General features: G+C 38.7%; 2 protein-coding genes across 2 annotated transcripts in view; both read left to right on the plus strand.

Moving 5' to 3' along the window:
* LOC134223840 (uncharacterized) overlaps positions 1–17,342 on the plus strand; it is a 532,543-nt gene that overhangs the window by 89,970 nt on the left and 425,231 nt on the right. The window lies entirely within an intron of this gene.
* LOC134225522 (large ribosomal subunit protein eL33) lies at positions 7,765–9,286 on the plus strand. Its single transcript, XM_062705689.1, has 3 exons — positions 7,765–7,913; positions 8,612–9,122; positions 9,197–9,286. Exons 2-3 carry the CDS (start codon positions 8,622–8,624, stop codon positions 9,218–9,220), a joined length of 525 nt encoding a protein of 174 aa, XP_062561673.1. The 5' UTR covers positions 7,765–7,913; positions 8,612–8,621; the 3' UTR covers positions 9,221–9,286.

Raw genomic sequence — 17,342 nt, forward strand, 5'->3', positions numbered from 1 at the left:
ACTTGTTGCGAGAAAATCGGTTAAGAATTACTATATGAAAAAGTAGATAATGTTTTTCGGTTTTCGTGTGCACACACACACATACACACGGACAGACAGACATTTGTTCAGTTCGACGAGCTGAGTCGATTGGTATATAACATCATGGGTCTCCGAGACTTCTATAAAAAGTTCGATTTTGGAGTGAAATGATAGCCTTTCGGTACAACTTTGTTGTACGAGAAAGGCAAAAATCTGTTGTAAGAAAAGAAATTCTCGAAGATTAAAGCAGGGTGATGCACTCTCGAGTCTACTGCTCGTTTGGAGACACGTTTGACAGTTCGTTTGGAGACAGAGGATTTATCTTCGCTAATCTATATATTCCACTCAGTGGCGTAGCCACGGGGGTGGTTTTGGGTATAAAACCCCCCCCAGAGACAAAATTTTGGGAAGAAATTTTTTTTTCGAAAAAAAAAATGTTCAGAAAACCCCCCCCCCAGACCAATTTTCTGGCTACGCCACTGATTCCACTATCTATAGATACTACTATCTATAGCAGACCCCACACGAGGCATATATTGACAATACTTTTTTCGTCAAACTTTTCATCAAACTTTTCTTCAATATTTTCACTGATTAGCCGGCATGGCCGTAGCTGAAGAAAAACTCAATTTTTTCTTGAACTAATACGAATCAAATAACGGCATAACGTACAAAACACGCACACACTCAACCGTCATCGACTCCTGTGGGCAAACTGCGGGGGGAGATAAGGGGAAATATTGGAAGGAATATCAAACTTTTCCGATTTCTCTCAATATTTACTTCAATATTGTGGGTTCGCACTCACACCATCAATCTTTTTCTTCAATAATCAAGAGTTTGTCAAACTTTTTCCGTCGTGTGGGGTCTGCTTATGTTGAACTGCAAAAAACCTCATATTTTTCTTTGCTAAACAACCCAATTTAAAATGCAAATTAAAAATAGTTCCGGGGCTCCAAAAATTCTGAAGAATTGGGGTTAGGCTAAGTTTTTTATGCAGATTCAGAATATGCAAAAACGGTTGAATGTCAATGCCTAGAATACCAATCCCCAGAATGGTATTTCCCAGAATTCCATTTCCCAGAACGACCAATTGGGTTGTTTAGGGGTATACATGTTTTTACATATTCTGTATCTGCATAAAAAACTGAGCCTAACCCAAGGGGTAAACCACTCGGCACAATGTGCCCGCGGCACAGTACGGCACACTTTCGGCACATTTGGGCACCCTTTCTAGTTTTGACAGTTAAGTTGTCAGTGTCAAGCAAGGATGTCATGCTTTTGAAATGAAACAAGAATGGCATAAATAAACAAACACAAAACCACTCTGCTGTGCTGAGGGTGTCCATACGTGATTCCGTGAAGTTAACTAGTACCCACTTTAGTACCTATATAGGTCATCCTGGACATCCTGGAATACTACATTTTACTGTCTTCCAAGTCGACAGAACAAAGCAAAAAGACGGACATGTCATACATGTGCTTGCGGAACCTGACAAACTTTTTGGAGCTGTTCCTTTTGCTGCCAGGCACCGACGTGAACAAACCAAACATCGAACACAACACACCGCTTCACAAGCTGGATCGCAGACGTTGTGAATATGTTGACCATACAGTGCCGGAATTGGGTTGTTTAGCTCAGAAAAATATCGAGTTTTTTGCAGTTTAATATAAAGAGCATGCTTTTCTGATCTCCGACATATTTTTATTTTGTTTGTAAACCTTTTATTTAAATTTTTATACAGCAAACAATAAGCCATTTCAATCGATAGAATGACACTAACATTCATAGAATGACAGTTGGCCCATGCAGCATAAGAACAAATTTTTAGTTCCATATAAATTTAAAATGCAAATTAAAAATAGTTCCGGGGCTCCAAAAATTCTGAAAAATTGGGGTTAGGCTCAGTTTTTTATGCAGATTCAGAATATGTAAAAACATATATACCCCTAAACAACCCAATTTGATAAATGACTCAATGAGCAATCCAACAATTTTACCTTAGCATGAAGACTGTTCTCCAAGGAAGAACTCGATGTGCCAAATTGCTATTCGCTGGGGAATCTCCGGTCGAGAGGGAAGCCGGCAGGAGCTTTTTTACTGAGCACTAATAGTGGGCTCGTTTATGCGGAAAACACACGTGTGCCAAAACAATAGAATAGTGCGCTCGTACACGGCTGCTGGATAAGTAAACACCCTGGGGGTAAGTGGTCACCTGACATTGTACTTCCCGAAGAAAGCAACGCCCTGCGACCAGGAGCAGCAGCATCGCGGAGCAGACAGCTTACCAAAATTGGCTTCGTTCCTTATTTCCATTCATTTTTCCTTAAAAGAACAGGTCAAGAAAGTGTACGAAAACTACATCAATAAATTGATCCTAAAGTATGTCAAATCGATCACAATGCGCTAATAATTATAAAGGCGGTACCAAATAACAATAATGCGCTAATCAAATACATAGTATGCAGCGGCTGATTACTATGGAAGCGAAACCAATATTGACGACTGACAGGATACGATGATGAGTGTATCAGTAGGCGATTCTCAACAGATCGGATGGCATCATGAAACAAAGTAAATAATCTACTCTACACCGTGTATACCTATTAGATATCTAACCATGTAGTTGAATACGAAACAAAGATGATCCGTTTTCCTAATAAACAACAATTACAATTACATATCCGAAGAATTAAACCTTCACTTAAACTGAAAAACATCGCTAACATTTCATTCACAAAATACCTAACGCCAAAATAGACCATTTGTAATCCTTACCCTCCCCCATGTTAAATTTTATTTGTATGCAAGGTTTCAAAACTATGCAGCCGCAGACACAGTGACAAAACGCACGCAAACGTATCCATTGTGTTTGACCCATTAAAGCGTTATTTTCTTCTTCTTCTTCTATGCCTTTACATTCCCACTGGAACTTGGCCTGATTTTCAACTTATTATTTTAGCATTTCCTCAGTTATTAATTGATAACTTTTCTATGCCCGCCACTACATGAGTATGTATCTTGTGTGGCAAGCAGTGTTGCCACAAGTACAGATTAATCTGGAAAGGTACAGATTTTTTAACAAATTTTGGTACAGATTCTGTACGGTACAGATTACAGATTTTTACCAAAAAGTACAGATTGGTACAAATTTTTAACAATAAGCATTAGAAAAGTAAATTTGATAATTCAAACTTACATCGCGTGTGAATGTTCGTCAGCCTTGATTTATATAAAATATAATCTTTCCAATCTCTGCTCTGTTATAAAACAAATGTTAAAAATGCAAGTCAAAGGGTCTGTTCAAATATTACGTAACGCGAAAAACGTTGTTTTTAAGAACCCCCCACCCCCTCGTAACAATCTGTAACAAAATTTAGAAATACCCCCACCCCCATGCGTAACGCGTAACAAATACATTTTTTTTGAAAAAAATCTTGTTTTTGGTAGAATTTGAACCACGATACAATAAATTATTATTTTTTGTGTATTTTATGCTATTTTAAAGACAACAACTATTTTTTGAAAAATTTAAATATTTTTTCTCATTGTTACGCGTAACAATTTCTCGAAGGACTCCCACCCCCTATATTTCGCGTAACAAATTGTAACAAAAATAAAACAACCCCCCACCCCCTATTGCGTTACGTAATATTTGAACAGACCCAAAACGAGGAGTTTGTATTCTATTTAGTTTTAATGTCAAACTATCGTTAGTTAAAAAGTGGCAAAATAATATCAACTCATCCCTAGTAACACTGACGGTTCTATCATGGTTTTATAGCGTAAATCGTTTATAGAGTAAATCGTTGTCTCCAAAAGCATTATAAATCGTAATTATTACTTGGGATGCAGGAAAAAATATTGAATATTGAACGACATGTAAAATAGTATCTAATATTAAAAATATGAAGCAACATTACTGGAAGTTACTATCTTACAGGTAACAAAAAATATGTTAACTATAACTTATTACGTCTACGTTAGAAATCACTGAAATTCATAAAAATGCTTTTCCACGAATGAATTGGTTTGCATCGCTTAATTGACTTATAATTGTTGTATATTTATGGGTAATTTTCCATATTGTCTGGTACAGATTTTGGTACAGATTTTTGAAGATTTTGGTACAGATGAAAAAGATTTTTGAGGCCATGGTACAGATAAAAATGTGGCAACACTGGTGGCAAGATACACTATGCTCAGGGAGTCGAGTATGTTTCCCACCAGAAAATATCCTAGACCGGACCGATAATCGAACTCGCCATTCTCGGACTTGCAATCCTACGCCTTTGCTTGCAAGGCTAACTGGAAATGTAATTTGTGAATTACCCTAAGGGCCGATGTCCACGTAGCGGTATTTTACGCTGCGTGCACGCCGCGTTCATGCAAGGTACCCAGCATCAAATGGAGCAATGCACACGTAATCGCGTGCACGCCTACATTTGATGCTGGGTACCTGCGTGAACGCGTGCACGCAGCTTGAAAAACGGTGCATGGGCATCGGCCCTAAGGAGAACAAATTTCCTAATGCTTATTAAAACGTTTGCCCGTCAGGAAGCATTTCACATTGGAGTTGCATTGGGTTTTTCAAGGCTACGTTCTTACTCATCCGGTTTCTGATGGAGGCGACAATAAGGGCCGATGTTCACGTAGCGGGTTTTTAAGCTGCGTCCACGCAAGGTACCCAGCATCAAATGGAGTAATGCCCACGTATGCACGACTACATTTGATGCTGGGTACCTTGCGTGGACGCAACGATAACGCAGCTTGAACAACCGCTACGTGGACATCGGCCCTAATGGTAATAGTTATAGTGGTATGTATTCAATGGTCTTATCAAGTCATTCAATCGTTCATCCCACAATGTAATACATTAAATAGCTTTATCACTAAATAAAAAGCATGTTTATGTCAGGGATCACATATCTTATTTTCAATTATTTAAAATGAAGGTAGTAAAAAGGTCGGAATTTGAACAGGATGTATAATACATGGAGGATTTGCATTTGTCTTTCACCTTCCACGGTCACCTAGTGCTAGTACCCTAGTCTGTGACCTAACTTCATTTTCTATAAAGGCAGTTTTATGTGGTTTTATTTTCACATTGTGGTTTTATTTTCACATTCTTATTTTTATGCTGTTACTGTTAAAAACAACGACTACGTCAATTGTTCCTCACCGGGTCCTCTTTGTCGTCGGATCCTACGCTTATCTGCCACATTGATATTTCCTTCTGAAGGTGTCCAAATGGTTGCTTTTGGTCAGAAACGAATCAAAAGTGTTAGTTTCGGTTGTTGATGCTTATTGGCGCATTTAGACAAACGGTTCCGCATAAGTCGACAAGGTTTACTCGGCGATGGATCGTTCCAGAACACCTCCGAAAAGAGTAGGCATGGAATTCCGGTTGGACGTGGGGAATAAAAGACGCTGGCACAGGATAATGCGCCACCACAGGATGGATGTGCTTCGTGGTATAGATATAATTTATACGGAGAGGCAGCAACATATTGCCTGCTTATTCCGGGTTGTTCTGATGAATGGGGATTGGTTATTAAACTGTACGGCGGATTAATTCAATGGAACTTACTTGTGGGAATAGTACTATGCCGGTAACTTCTGTGATGAAACCGAGGATAAAACCACCCGCTTTCGATGGCCGCGATGATCCACTTGCAAAATTCCGTTGTGTGTGGTGCGTGTGAGGCCAAGGGTAGCGAAAAATTAAATATATTTCATGTGTGTTATTTCACTGTCCTCTACGGAGCTGAATGCGGTTTTATACGGAATAAATATGTTATTTAACAGCTATGATTAATAATTCCTTTCTTCTTCTTCTTCTTCTTTCTGGTGCTCACTTTTGTTCAGTGAGCTGCTGGATGGCACAGCTTGAGCGCTATATTGCCAGTCAAGTTTTGTTTATAGTCTCGTCGACTTTACTGTCACGGTTTGTCAGGGTAGGTAAATGTTGGCAATGTCAGATGTCAGATTTGTTTGTTTATCTCGTGAAGGAAGGCAACTACATTTCGAAGGAGTGTTGTTTCATTGGTGGCAAACACTTGAAATTCCTTTCAAAGGTTCGAAGCTTTTCGAAGGAGTTCCTCTGTTTTTGTTATTTATTTACATTATTTCTCCCCGTGATGCCAACATTATGAAAGCCAGTGCCGCCAAGCTTTTTTTCTCGGCACGTTTCGGCACACTTTCGGCACAATTGGGCACAATTAGACATTTTGAAAGTGTGCCGAGTGGTTTACCCCTTGGCCTAACCCCAATTTTTCAGAATTTTTGGAGCCCCGGAACTATTTTTAATTTGCATTTTAATTTTATATAGGACTAAAAATTTGTTCTTAAGCTGCATGGGTCAACTGTCATTGTATGAATGTTAGTGATTTGCATCTCTACACATGGGATTTTAAACCGTACACTTTTCCCGCGATTGGGTTTACACTTCAGGAAAATATTTTTTCGTGTAGACTTCTGCCGTTTGCCGTAGACTTCTTCCGTTTGAATTGGGTTGTTTAGGGGTATACATGTTTTTACATATTCTGTATCTGCATAAAAAACTGAGCCTAACCCCAATTTTTCAGAATTTTTGGAGTTCCGGAACTATTTTTAATTTGCATTTTAATTTTATATGGGACTAAAAATTTGTTCTTATGCTGCATGGGTCAACTGTCATTGTATGAATGTTAGTGTCAAGAGCCCCGCACATAGGATACGTTTGCGTTGCGTTTGACACATTTCCCATGGGAAAACTGTCAAACGCAACGCAAACGTATGCTATGTGCGGGGCTCTTCATTCTATCGATTGAAATGGCTTATTGTTTGCTGTATAAAAATGTAAATAAAAGGTTTACAAACAAAATAAAAATATGTTGGAGATCAGCAAAGCATGCTCTTTATGTTAAACTATAAAAAACCTCATATTTTTCTTTGCTAAACAACCCAATTGGGTTGTTTAGGGGTATATATGTTTTTACATATTCTGAATCTGCATAAAAAACTGAGCCTAACCCCAATTTTTCAGAATTTTTGGAGCCCCGGAACTATTTTTAATTTGCATTTTAAATTTATATGGGACTAAAAATTTGTTCTTATGCTGCATGGGCCAACTGTCATTCTATGAATGTTAGTGTCATTCTATCGATTGAAATGGCTTATTGTTTGCTGTATTAAAATGTAAATAAAAGATTTACAAACAAAATTCAAATATGTTGGAGATCAGCAAAGCATGCTCTTTATGCTAAACTATAAAAATCCTCATATTTTTCTTTGCTAAACAACCCAATTTTCCCTGACAAAACCCGGAGCAGAATTGCGTAACAAATCCCGCGGGCAGGTTTTCCGAACTGTAAACCAGCCTTTAAGGTAGCCTCACACCTCGGGAATTTGGTTCGCGGATTTTTTCCCCATGCATTTTTGCATATGCGATGTTTTCGGAATTTGGACACGGAAAATCAAAATCCCGGCCCCATTTAAGGTAGCCTCACACCTCGGGAATTTGGTCCGCGGATTTTTTCCCCATGTATTTTTGCATATGCGATGTTTTCGGGATTTGGGCACGGAAAATCAAAATCCCGGCCCCATTTAAAATGCACGGGGGCCAAAATCCGGCTTAAAATTTTCCCGAGGTGTAAGGCAGCCTTTAAAATACACGGGGCTCAAAATCCGCTGGAAAATTTTCCCGAGGTGTGAGGCAGCCTTTAGTCGGGTAGATTGCTCGAATTTTTCCCTGCCCTTGCAGCAACACCATGCATTGACGAAGTACTAGATTCCGTCTGACAGTCTCCTCCGACGGAAGTGACCGAAACAGGCTTCGAATTTGACAGTTCGAACCTTTTCTCTCTCTTTTTCCGGCATCGTGTATGCTAGTGGACACATTTCGTTTGAGGTACGGCGAATTTATTTGCCTAAAATAAGTGAAATCTTTGGTAGTTTTCTGCTAAAATCGTTCATAAACAATGCGGATGGTGACTTTGATGAAGTGCTATGAAAATTGTGGGGGAAAAGATTTTAAATTTGACGAAATCGGTGATTATTTGCGTTGTTGATAGTGAAGATTCTTGAAGTTGTGAATCGTTGATGGGACGAAGATGAACTGTCAAACTATGTTGTTTTCTTGAAAATATGTCTTCATTATGTTTCGGCTGTAAATATCGAAGAAAATGGCATAGTTCTTGCTTATTTAGTGGAGTAATAATATTTGAAATGAAATATGTTTTATTGATTATAAAATACGTTCCTTCTAGTCTTTGTTGACAACAAACAATTCAATCGATTAACATATAACCTCGAAACATGGTGCTGTCCTCGGGATTTTCAGAATCTCGCACTTTTTGATCGTTCTCAACTATAGAGCAAACTTATATGCTATCAGCATTTCATCATTGCTTATACTATGTACCTGATGTTATAAATTAATTTTATCTATAAAACTAGTCATTTTTTATAGATATTTCGATATTTTTTGTAATTTTATTTACGTGATCCTGTAGGTACAGACATTATGACGTACAGACGTTTTGCCAAAATCAAATGTATCATATACGTTCGTAATTTCAACTATTTTCGATATTTCTATACTTCTAGCTAGATCACAATGGCCGATACAGCTAAGAAACCAGCCCCCAAGAAGGCAGTCGGCAAGGTCGCCAAGACCGCCGCTCCAGCCCCAGTTGGACCCAAGGGTGTGAAGAAGTCGCAAACCAAGGAAGCTATCCTGGCCCGTACTCATAAGCCAAAGGGACAGCGCGTTGCCAAGCCTGCTCTGCCTTACCAGAAGAAGAGCTATGGTCGCCTGTGGGCAAAGGCCGTCTTCACCGGATACAAGCGTGGGCTGCGAAACCAGCACGAAAGTCATGCCATCTTGAAGGTGGAAGGATGCCGCAACCGCAAGAACGCTCTGTTCTACATCGGCAAACGGTGCGTCTATGTGTACCGTGGAAAGGCCAAGCTCAACGCTCCGGGAGCCGCGGTAAAGAAGACCAACATCCGCGCTATCTGGGGCAAGATCACTCGCTCGCACGGTAACACCGGAAGCGTGAGGGCTCGCTTCAAGACCAACCTGCCTGGACACGCCATGGGACACCGCATCCGGATCGTGAGTATCATCTAGCAGTTAGAAGTGAATAGTTTTTTTTTTAAATACTGATTGTTCTTTATTATATTTTTCAGATGCTGTACCCATCCCGAATTTAAGATAAGACGAACTTACTGTGTAAATTTGCAAAAATAAAAGAAATGAGGGGATAATTCTAGCAAAAATCGTCCAACATTTATGTTAATTCAACAAAGAATTAAAGTAGAGAAAGTCTAATAGATTGTATGTTACTGGGTGAGTATAAACTACGGCAATATTTACGGTAGTCGAATAATACACTGTTTTGGTCGAGTTTTTGGTTGTTAGGAACAAAAACTGAAATAATAGAAAATCCATAGACGGGCTGATGCAAAAGCGATTGTAGTCGAACGAACTATCACTGAGTGTGTGACGTCAAATTCGCGTAATACACTGAAATCAAATATATTAAATTGAGTTAATGACTCAATCGTATCTCCGCTCGTCTATGAAATTTATAGTGTTTATAGTACAGTCACAGACAAACAGACATAACACTTGTGAAATTTTCATCGTTCACTGATTTACTGGTCAATTCAAATAATCATTAGTTGACCAATCGATCACTTGTGGCGCGCACATCGGATTTCCTCGAGTTGACGTTTGCTCACTACCATCACCTGGTTCGTGATTTGCCCAACTTAGTGAAAACAACAGATGTTGATAGTGTATGTACGACGATAAATTCGATGAGCGAATGTTCAATGTGTTATATCTGTTTGTCTGGGGTACAGTCGCCTCTCCACATCTCGATATTGAAGGGACCATCGAGATAAAGGAACGATCTTGGAATGGAAGGAAAATTAAAATGGGTACTATAGACTGTGCTATAGATCAAAAAAAGCTCGTTACTATGAAAAACGACAACAAAACAAATGAATCATTTCAAGCATAATTTTTTATAACGACGTATGTAACAATTATGAGGATTCGAGAAATCCTTTGCAGAAAGTTGACAAAACTTTTTCTAAAACTGTTTTAAAACTAAATCTTTTTTCAATACTTTTTTCCGCTGGCATGCATCATTACATGACACGTAATAAGCGTGCTTCACAGCAAAGCTCAGTTCATTCAAATTCACTGTGAAAAACGATAAAATTATACATACACCGGTATGCTACACGTACGTCGGTGTACATTGATCGGTTTTCCATAGTGCACGATTGACGCAACTGCAGTTTTGTTTTGTTTTGCTTTTTTGAGACATAGGTCGCTCTTAGTTCCCATATGTTAAAGCGACGTATGTAACAGTGAGACTTCAAAAATAGAAATTTTTACATACGTCGATTCGCAAAAAGATTATTAAAGAATTTTAAGATCTGAAATCAGTAAAATCGATGCGTATTATATAAAGCCGCGTGTGATTGTCACGTTATATTAAAAACCCCGTTTTGTTTATTTTTGTTACATACGTCGTTATGAAAAATTATGCTTGATTTGTTTGAGAAACTGCATAAGTCCATTTTACACTATTTCGAGAAAACAGCAAAAAACTTTTGTTAAAATTATTTTGAGCTTTTTAGTGGAATGTCAGCCATTTAATTCCCCCACTAGGTTGTACCTTGACAGATACGTATTTTTACCTGAACAGCCGTCTTCAGTGCCGTACTTGACTTAGTGGGATAAGTACAATATATCGAGACACTATTTCCGTGACGAGGATTTTGATTGCATTTTGTTCTAAGTTAGACGTCTGTTTCTCTGTGTTCAAACTCGTCATGGCCTACAGGATTTCTTCAGTCTTCAGTCTTCAGGGTGGCCAATAAACCGGAAAAAGGACGAGAATTCAGAATATAGCATAGAAATCTTGCACAAATCGTGGATGAATAAATCAACAATTTGGCGTACACGATTTTCTCCATATACCTGGACACGTCCTTACAAATGTTTATATTTCATAATAGTCCTACCATCTGTTTAACCCTTTCCCGCCCACGACTTTTTTCAAGATTTCAATAGGAAGGAATCATCTTTCAGAAAAATGTTAGAACAAAAGTTATTTGGCATAGCCAAAATTAGTGGAAAACAAAAAAAAAATTTTTGATTGTAAATCAATAGTTTCACTATTTGTACTCAAAATTGATTATATTTCCAGTCTAATGGAACCATAAAGATGTGTCCAATATTCCTTTTTGTTGTTGAAACAATTCGATGAAGGTTAGTTTTGTGTTTTGTCCGTGATCTTACTTCTACCTTACCTGATTCAACAACCTGAAAACTCAACGGTGATATAATTTACCAAAAGCTGGCCCAGAACCAGATGCAAAGGATGAGCAGAAGTTTTGGATAAGCTAATAGAAAAACGATGTTTACTGTCCAACGTCCAGAATCGAAAGAGAACATTTATTCTTCGTTTTGTGTTTACAAAACCTCCCGAGGAGTTACGACTGTTAGCTTACAATTCTAATTTCAGTTCATTGGATTTACACATTAAATTCTATTTATTGTACATAGTCTTATATTTACCTATATACACTGAACACAACAGTTAGAAGGTGCAAAATTTGATGGTGCACCACAGACACCATGGGCGGGAGAGGGTTAAGAAAGCGCTCGTAAAGCGCGAAATAACCATCGATCTGTCAAACTTTAACTAAAAGTTAAACGAATCGCTGGAATGGTTCACAGCCTAAAAAGTCTCGTTTTTCGAGCTCAAGTCACTTTTTCCGATATTTTTTTTCAAATGTTTTGGTCAAAATCCAGGATTCTAATTCTAGGGCTGATTAAACTCGTAAGGTGGTGTAATATACATCGTCCAAATATGGAAAAAAAAATCAAAAAAAACAATGATCCTCCATAGTCCATGTATCCGTCGAATGATATTTGCTCAATATTGAAGGTTCTCAATAGGGTTCTATGCACAGGAACAAGAACTTTTCTATTGTGAGGCACCGCCACACGGTTATTGAAGAAAGCAAACTGATTGGGAGATAACTAGAATCCTCTGCTGGATTGTTGTCTGACTTCAAAATTGGAACAACTTTGACATTTTTCCATTTATCTGGAAAGTATTATAATACCAATTGAAAACATTTGTTTAAATAAATTAACCAAAAAGGATAAAGAGCTCTCAGGAAGTTTTCGCCTCACATTTTTAAGACGGATCAGTAGCTGCAGGCCGTCGTCAATAATAATGGCGTTGAATTTAATCTCACATTTAGGAATTGAAATGCCTCTGGCTTCGACAATTTAATTTGTCATTATGATTGGCTTCTTGTGAGATTCCAAACGTCACAGAAAGGTGGTCAGAGTCAAAGTCAGCATGAGTTACCAATTGGCCACACAGCTGACTTGAATCCGTTAAAACTAAATCAATTGTAGAAGGATTTCGACTGGAAGAAAAACAGGTTGGTCCATTGGGATATTGAATAGTATAATATCCTGCAGAACAATCTACAAATATTTTTTTTCCATTGGATTTGCTTTGACCATTATTCCGTGAACGGTGTTTGGCATTGGAGTCACCAATTATAAAAAAATAGATTTGTTGCGAGTTAGAATTTGAAGATCAGCTCTCATAAATTCCTTTGCTGCCCATTGCACTGGAAAGGCAAGTAGGCAGCAATAAAAGATATTTGTTCAAAATTTGTTTCAACAGAAACTCCCAAGGTTTTAAAACCTTTGGTTTCAAATGAAGAATATAATTTATGTTTGATACGTCTATTAATCCATTAAAACGAAGTCCTATAACAATTTTTGAGTAAATTTGATATCAGCCTGAACAGCTTCAGTTTTGTTATTTGCTTTGAACATTGCATCAATCATGTGATGCAATTGTTCAGTTAGAAAATCGAATTCGGAAATGTCTGCTTCCTACGTGAGCCGTCAGTACGACCGTAATTTTTCGTTGAAGAATGGGTATGAAAATCATTCATCGTCGGTAAATTTTAAGGAACGAAATTTTGCCTGCCTGCAACGATGCTTGCATAGGTAAGTATAGGGTAAATGTTCCATTTTGTACCCCTAGAGGAAGTGCTTACCGCCTATATGTATCAACTGGTAGAACCCCTTTTGCTTCCAAAATTTTAATATTTGTCTAGATAATGGTAAAAAAAAATCCGGACATATTTCCCTTCGGGTAATTGCAAGTCACGAAAAACAACAGAGTTAACAAAAATTGTGCTCACCGTATACAGTACACCTGTCATGAGAAAAAGCAGGTGATTTGGTTTTGAGCTAAAAAAACTCTATTGTTTACCCAAGCGGCTGTCTTGATGTTTACCCGAGGCTGGAGCACCTGCGAGAGTAGAACTACCGAAAGAAAGTAAAGACGAGCGCGTCAATAAAATTAGATGTTCAATGTGAGACAATACAGTCCTTTGTGCAAGGGGTATTTGAGCACGGAAAATCAAAAACCCGGCCCCATTTAAAATGCACCGGGACCAAACCAAACCAAAATCCGGCGGAAAATTTTCCCGTGGTGTAAGGTAGGCTTTAACTACTCAATCTGACCTCGCATCTTTTCAAACTAAAATTATCTTGTAATATCAACGCACCCAACGCACCCAGCCTATCTGCGTTGTATTTAAATACCCCTGAGCGATACGTCTACCGGGCAACACGTCCGGTGTGCACTGCACTAAGATCTCCTTAGATGCAACCGGACCGAGATCTTACTTAAGGCTCCGAAGGGTCTCGTTTCGTTGTGATATGTTGCCATAAAATAATAATTTATGCACTTGCTTTTCTAATCTACGAGAATATTTAAATTTACTAATGATATTGATTATTCACGATGTATCTAAATATGTGGCAAGTCAATTCATTCACCGATCAGATTAGAACGAGCTCAGTGCAATTAAAATATAAACGCAATACTTATCTGCAATTCACAGAGGATGTTGGGATTGTCCTCATGGGCGTAGCCAGGATTTCGAGAAGGGGGGGGGGCAACTTTTTTGGTCTTCTAAATCGTAGTTTTATAGTAGTTTTATAAAAACACATGAATATTAACACATGAAACCAAATCCAAACCAAATCAAACCATTAATGATTAAAACAATAATGGATTTAAAAATGCGTGATTTATTGCTCATCAGATATTTTTAAATAAAGTCAGAAAAATATAACGAACTTAGTATTCAGAAAGAATATAAAATCGGCTATAACAATTATTATAAAAATTATTCTTCCTTAAGTTTAAGAAAACTAGAACCATACATCTGAATTTCTAAACAAAAAACAGAAACAGAAAAATCAATATGCAAGCTTTCTCCAGGAATTCCTTCGACAATTGCTCCTGGTATTCTATCCGAAATTCTATCAGGGATTCTTTAGGAATGCCTCCAGCAACTTCTTCGGCAGTGTCTTCAGGAATTCCACCATAAATTTTGCCGGGAATTGATCCGAAAATTCCACCATTATTTACTCCAAGAAAATCTTCACGAACTTCTTTATAAGTTCTGCAGAATTCCCTGCAATAATTCAAATAATTTCGTTTCCCATAATTTTAAAGAATAAGAATATTCCGTGGAAATTCCGCAGAATTGCCAGTAATTCCTAGAGGAATTCCTAGATTAATTCGCAATGAAATCCTGAAAGAATTCCGGTGGAAACTTCAAGATTTCCACTGGGAGATCCTCCAGGAGTTTCTCCGAAAATTCCTCCAGGAATTCTTCCAGGAGTTCCACCGGCATTCCACCAAGAATTTCTCTAGGATTTCCTTCGAGAATTATTCCGGTAGTTCTATCGGCAGTTCCTCTGAAAATTCTTCCGGGAATTTCGGCAGAATTGGAATTTACATATGCTTCTTCAGGAATTTTTATAGATTTTCCACCAAAAGCTCCTCCGAGAATTTCTCTGCGAGCTCCTCAGGGAATTCTCCGGGAGGTCCTCTGATGATGATGATGGTCCAGCTACAAACCCCAAACAAAGGTTTCATATAGACGAGATTTGTCTATAAGATGAATTCTCTTGTTTCCGAGAATGCTTCTGGTAGTTTCCCCGGGGTTCCTTTGAAAATTCTCCCGGGAGTTTCTTCAGAAATTCTTCCAGAAAATTCCTTCGAGAGTTCCTCCGGGAATTCCACCAGCAATTCATCCGGGAGTTTCTCCGGAAATTCCTCCGGGAGTTCCACCAGAAGCTATTCCAGGAAATTATTCAGGATTTTTTCAGGAAATCATTTAGGTTTTCTTCAGAAATTAAGCTGGAAATTCCTCCCGAAGTTCTTCCGATAGTTTCTCTGGGATCTCATCCGGGAGGTCCTCTAGGAATTCTTCTAGGAGTTCCTCCTGAAATTCCTCCGGGAGTTCTTAAGGGAGATCTTACGGGAAATCCTCCGGCAGTTCCTTCGGGAATTCCTCCGGGAGATCCACCAGTAGTTTCTACGAGAATCCCTCCGGGAGTTTCACCTGCAGTTTCTCCGGGTGTTTCTCTGAAAAGGAACCCCCGGAGGAACTCCCAGAGTAATTTCCGGAGGAGCTCCCGGGGGATTTTCTTTAGGAATTTCCGGAGAAATTATCAGAGGAATTCTCGGAGGAACTGCCGGTGGAACTTTTGGAGGAATTTATTGAAGAACTACAGGAAGAATTTCCGGAGTAAATCCTGGAGGAACTCCCGTAAGAATTCTAGGATGAACTCCCAAAGGAACTTCCGTAAGAATTCCAGGAGGAACTCCTGGAAGAATTTTTAAAAGAACCTCCCGGAGGAATTCCCGTAAGAACTCCCAGAGAAATTCTCCGAGGAACTTCTGGAGGAATTTGTAGATAAATGTCTAAAGAAATGCTAAATGAATTCCTGGAAGAAAGCCTGATTGAATTCCCGAAGGAACTACTGGTGGAACTTCAGAGGAACATCCGGTGGAATACCCTAGAGGAAGAGAAAAAAATATTTCTGAAGGAACTTCCGAAATCCCATCTCCCGTGAAATTCCTGCCAAGTATCGTCCAGGAATTCCTTGTTAAGTTCCTGGAGGTATTACCGGAGAATTTCTTGGAAAAACTCCTGGAAGAGCTCCCGGAGGAACTCCCACAAGCACTTCCGGAGGAATTCCCACATGGAAGTCCTGAAATAATTCTTAGAGAAGTTCCTAAAGGAATTTCCCAAAAAAAATATCTGAAGGAAATCCCCGAAAAATACCAGGAGGAATTAATGCAGAAATTCCCAGATGAAATCCTGAAAGTATTCCCAGATGAATTGCTGAAGAAAATCTCTGCGGATTGTTCCGAAGAAATTTGTGGAAGAACTCTTGGCAGATATCCGAGCAAATTCGGGGTGAAGTCCGGAAGGAATTCTAGTACACTTCCGCGGAAAATCTCCCGGAGAAATTCCTGAAGGAATTCCTGGAGAAGTACCTGAAGAAACTCCCGAAAAAATACCTGTAAGAATTTCTGGGGAAATACTTGGACGAATTCCAGGAGAAATTCATGAAGATATTTCTAGAGGATTTCTTGAAGGATATTCTGTAGTAATTGCGAAAAGAATTCCAGATTGGAATGCTAGATGATTTCGCTATTGAATGTTTGGAGGTATTCCTGGAAGTAATCCCGGAGGTATTAAAGGAAGAGTTCCGAGAGGAATGCCCGGAGAAGTTCCTAGAAGAATTTCCGAAGGAATTTCTTATAGATTTACAAGTGAAATTATGGAGCTAAATCGGAGTATTTCCGTCAAAAATTGTTGAAGAAACTTCTGGTAGAATTTTGGGAAGAAATTCCGTATGTATTCTTGACGGAACTCTCGAATGCATGCATGAAGAAAATGCCGGATTCTTCCTGAAGAGAAAATAGCCGATGAAATATCTAGAAGTAAATCTTGGAGAGAAGAAAAGATATCTTCAAGGAATTTCCTCGTGAATTTCCTAAAAAAAATAGTGGGGGGTTTCTAGATAAAGAGGAATTACAATTACATGAGAAGGATTTTCCAACGATTTTCAGAGGAATTTGTGGATAACTTTCCGGAGGAATTTAGAAGTTCCCAGGGGAGCTTCTAGAAGGATTTCAAGGAGAATTTATGAGCCCGAAATGTTTCGAGTTGTTTTGAACTTTCATATATTGGATCCTGGATGCCCTAATAAGTTTTGGGAATTTTTTGAATTTCAACCACTTATTTCTGTATATGATTGGATCGTAAAGTGCACATGTTTGAGGGAATTCATTTCAGTACCCGTTCCATCTTTTCACAATTAAAGGGGGGGGGCGACGCCCCCCCCCCTGCCTCCCCCTGGCTACGCCCATGATTGTCCTTGAAGTAATCTCGTTGTGAACAC

The sequence above is a fragment of the Armigeres subalbatus genome, chromosome 3 (genome assembly GCF_024139115.2).
Source record: "Armigeres subalbatus isolate Guangzhou_Male chromosome 3, GZ_Asu_2, whole genome shotgun sequence".
Taxonomy (NCBI): domain Eukaryota; kingdom Metazoa; phylum Arthropoda; class Insecta; order Diptera; family Culicidae; genus Armigeres; species Armigeres subalbatus.

Coding starts and splice junctions, on each gene's coding strand:
- LOC134225522 (XM_062705689.1), top strand. CDS start 8,622: ATGGCCGATACAGCTAAGAAACCAGCCCCCAAGAAGGCAGTCGGCAAG. Junction 9,123..9,196: donor TGGGACACCGCATCCGGATC/GTGAGTATCATC, acceptor TATATTTTTCAG/ATGCTGTACCCATCCCGAAT.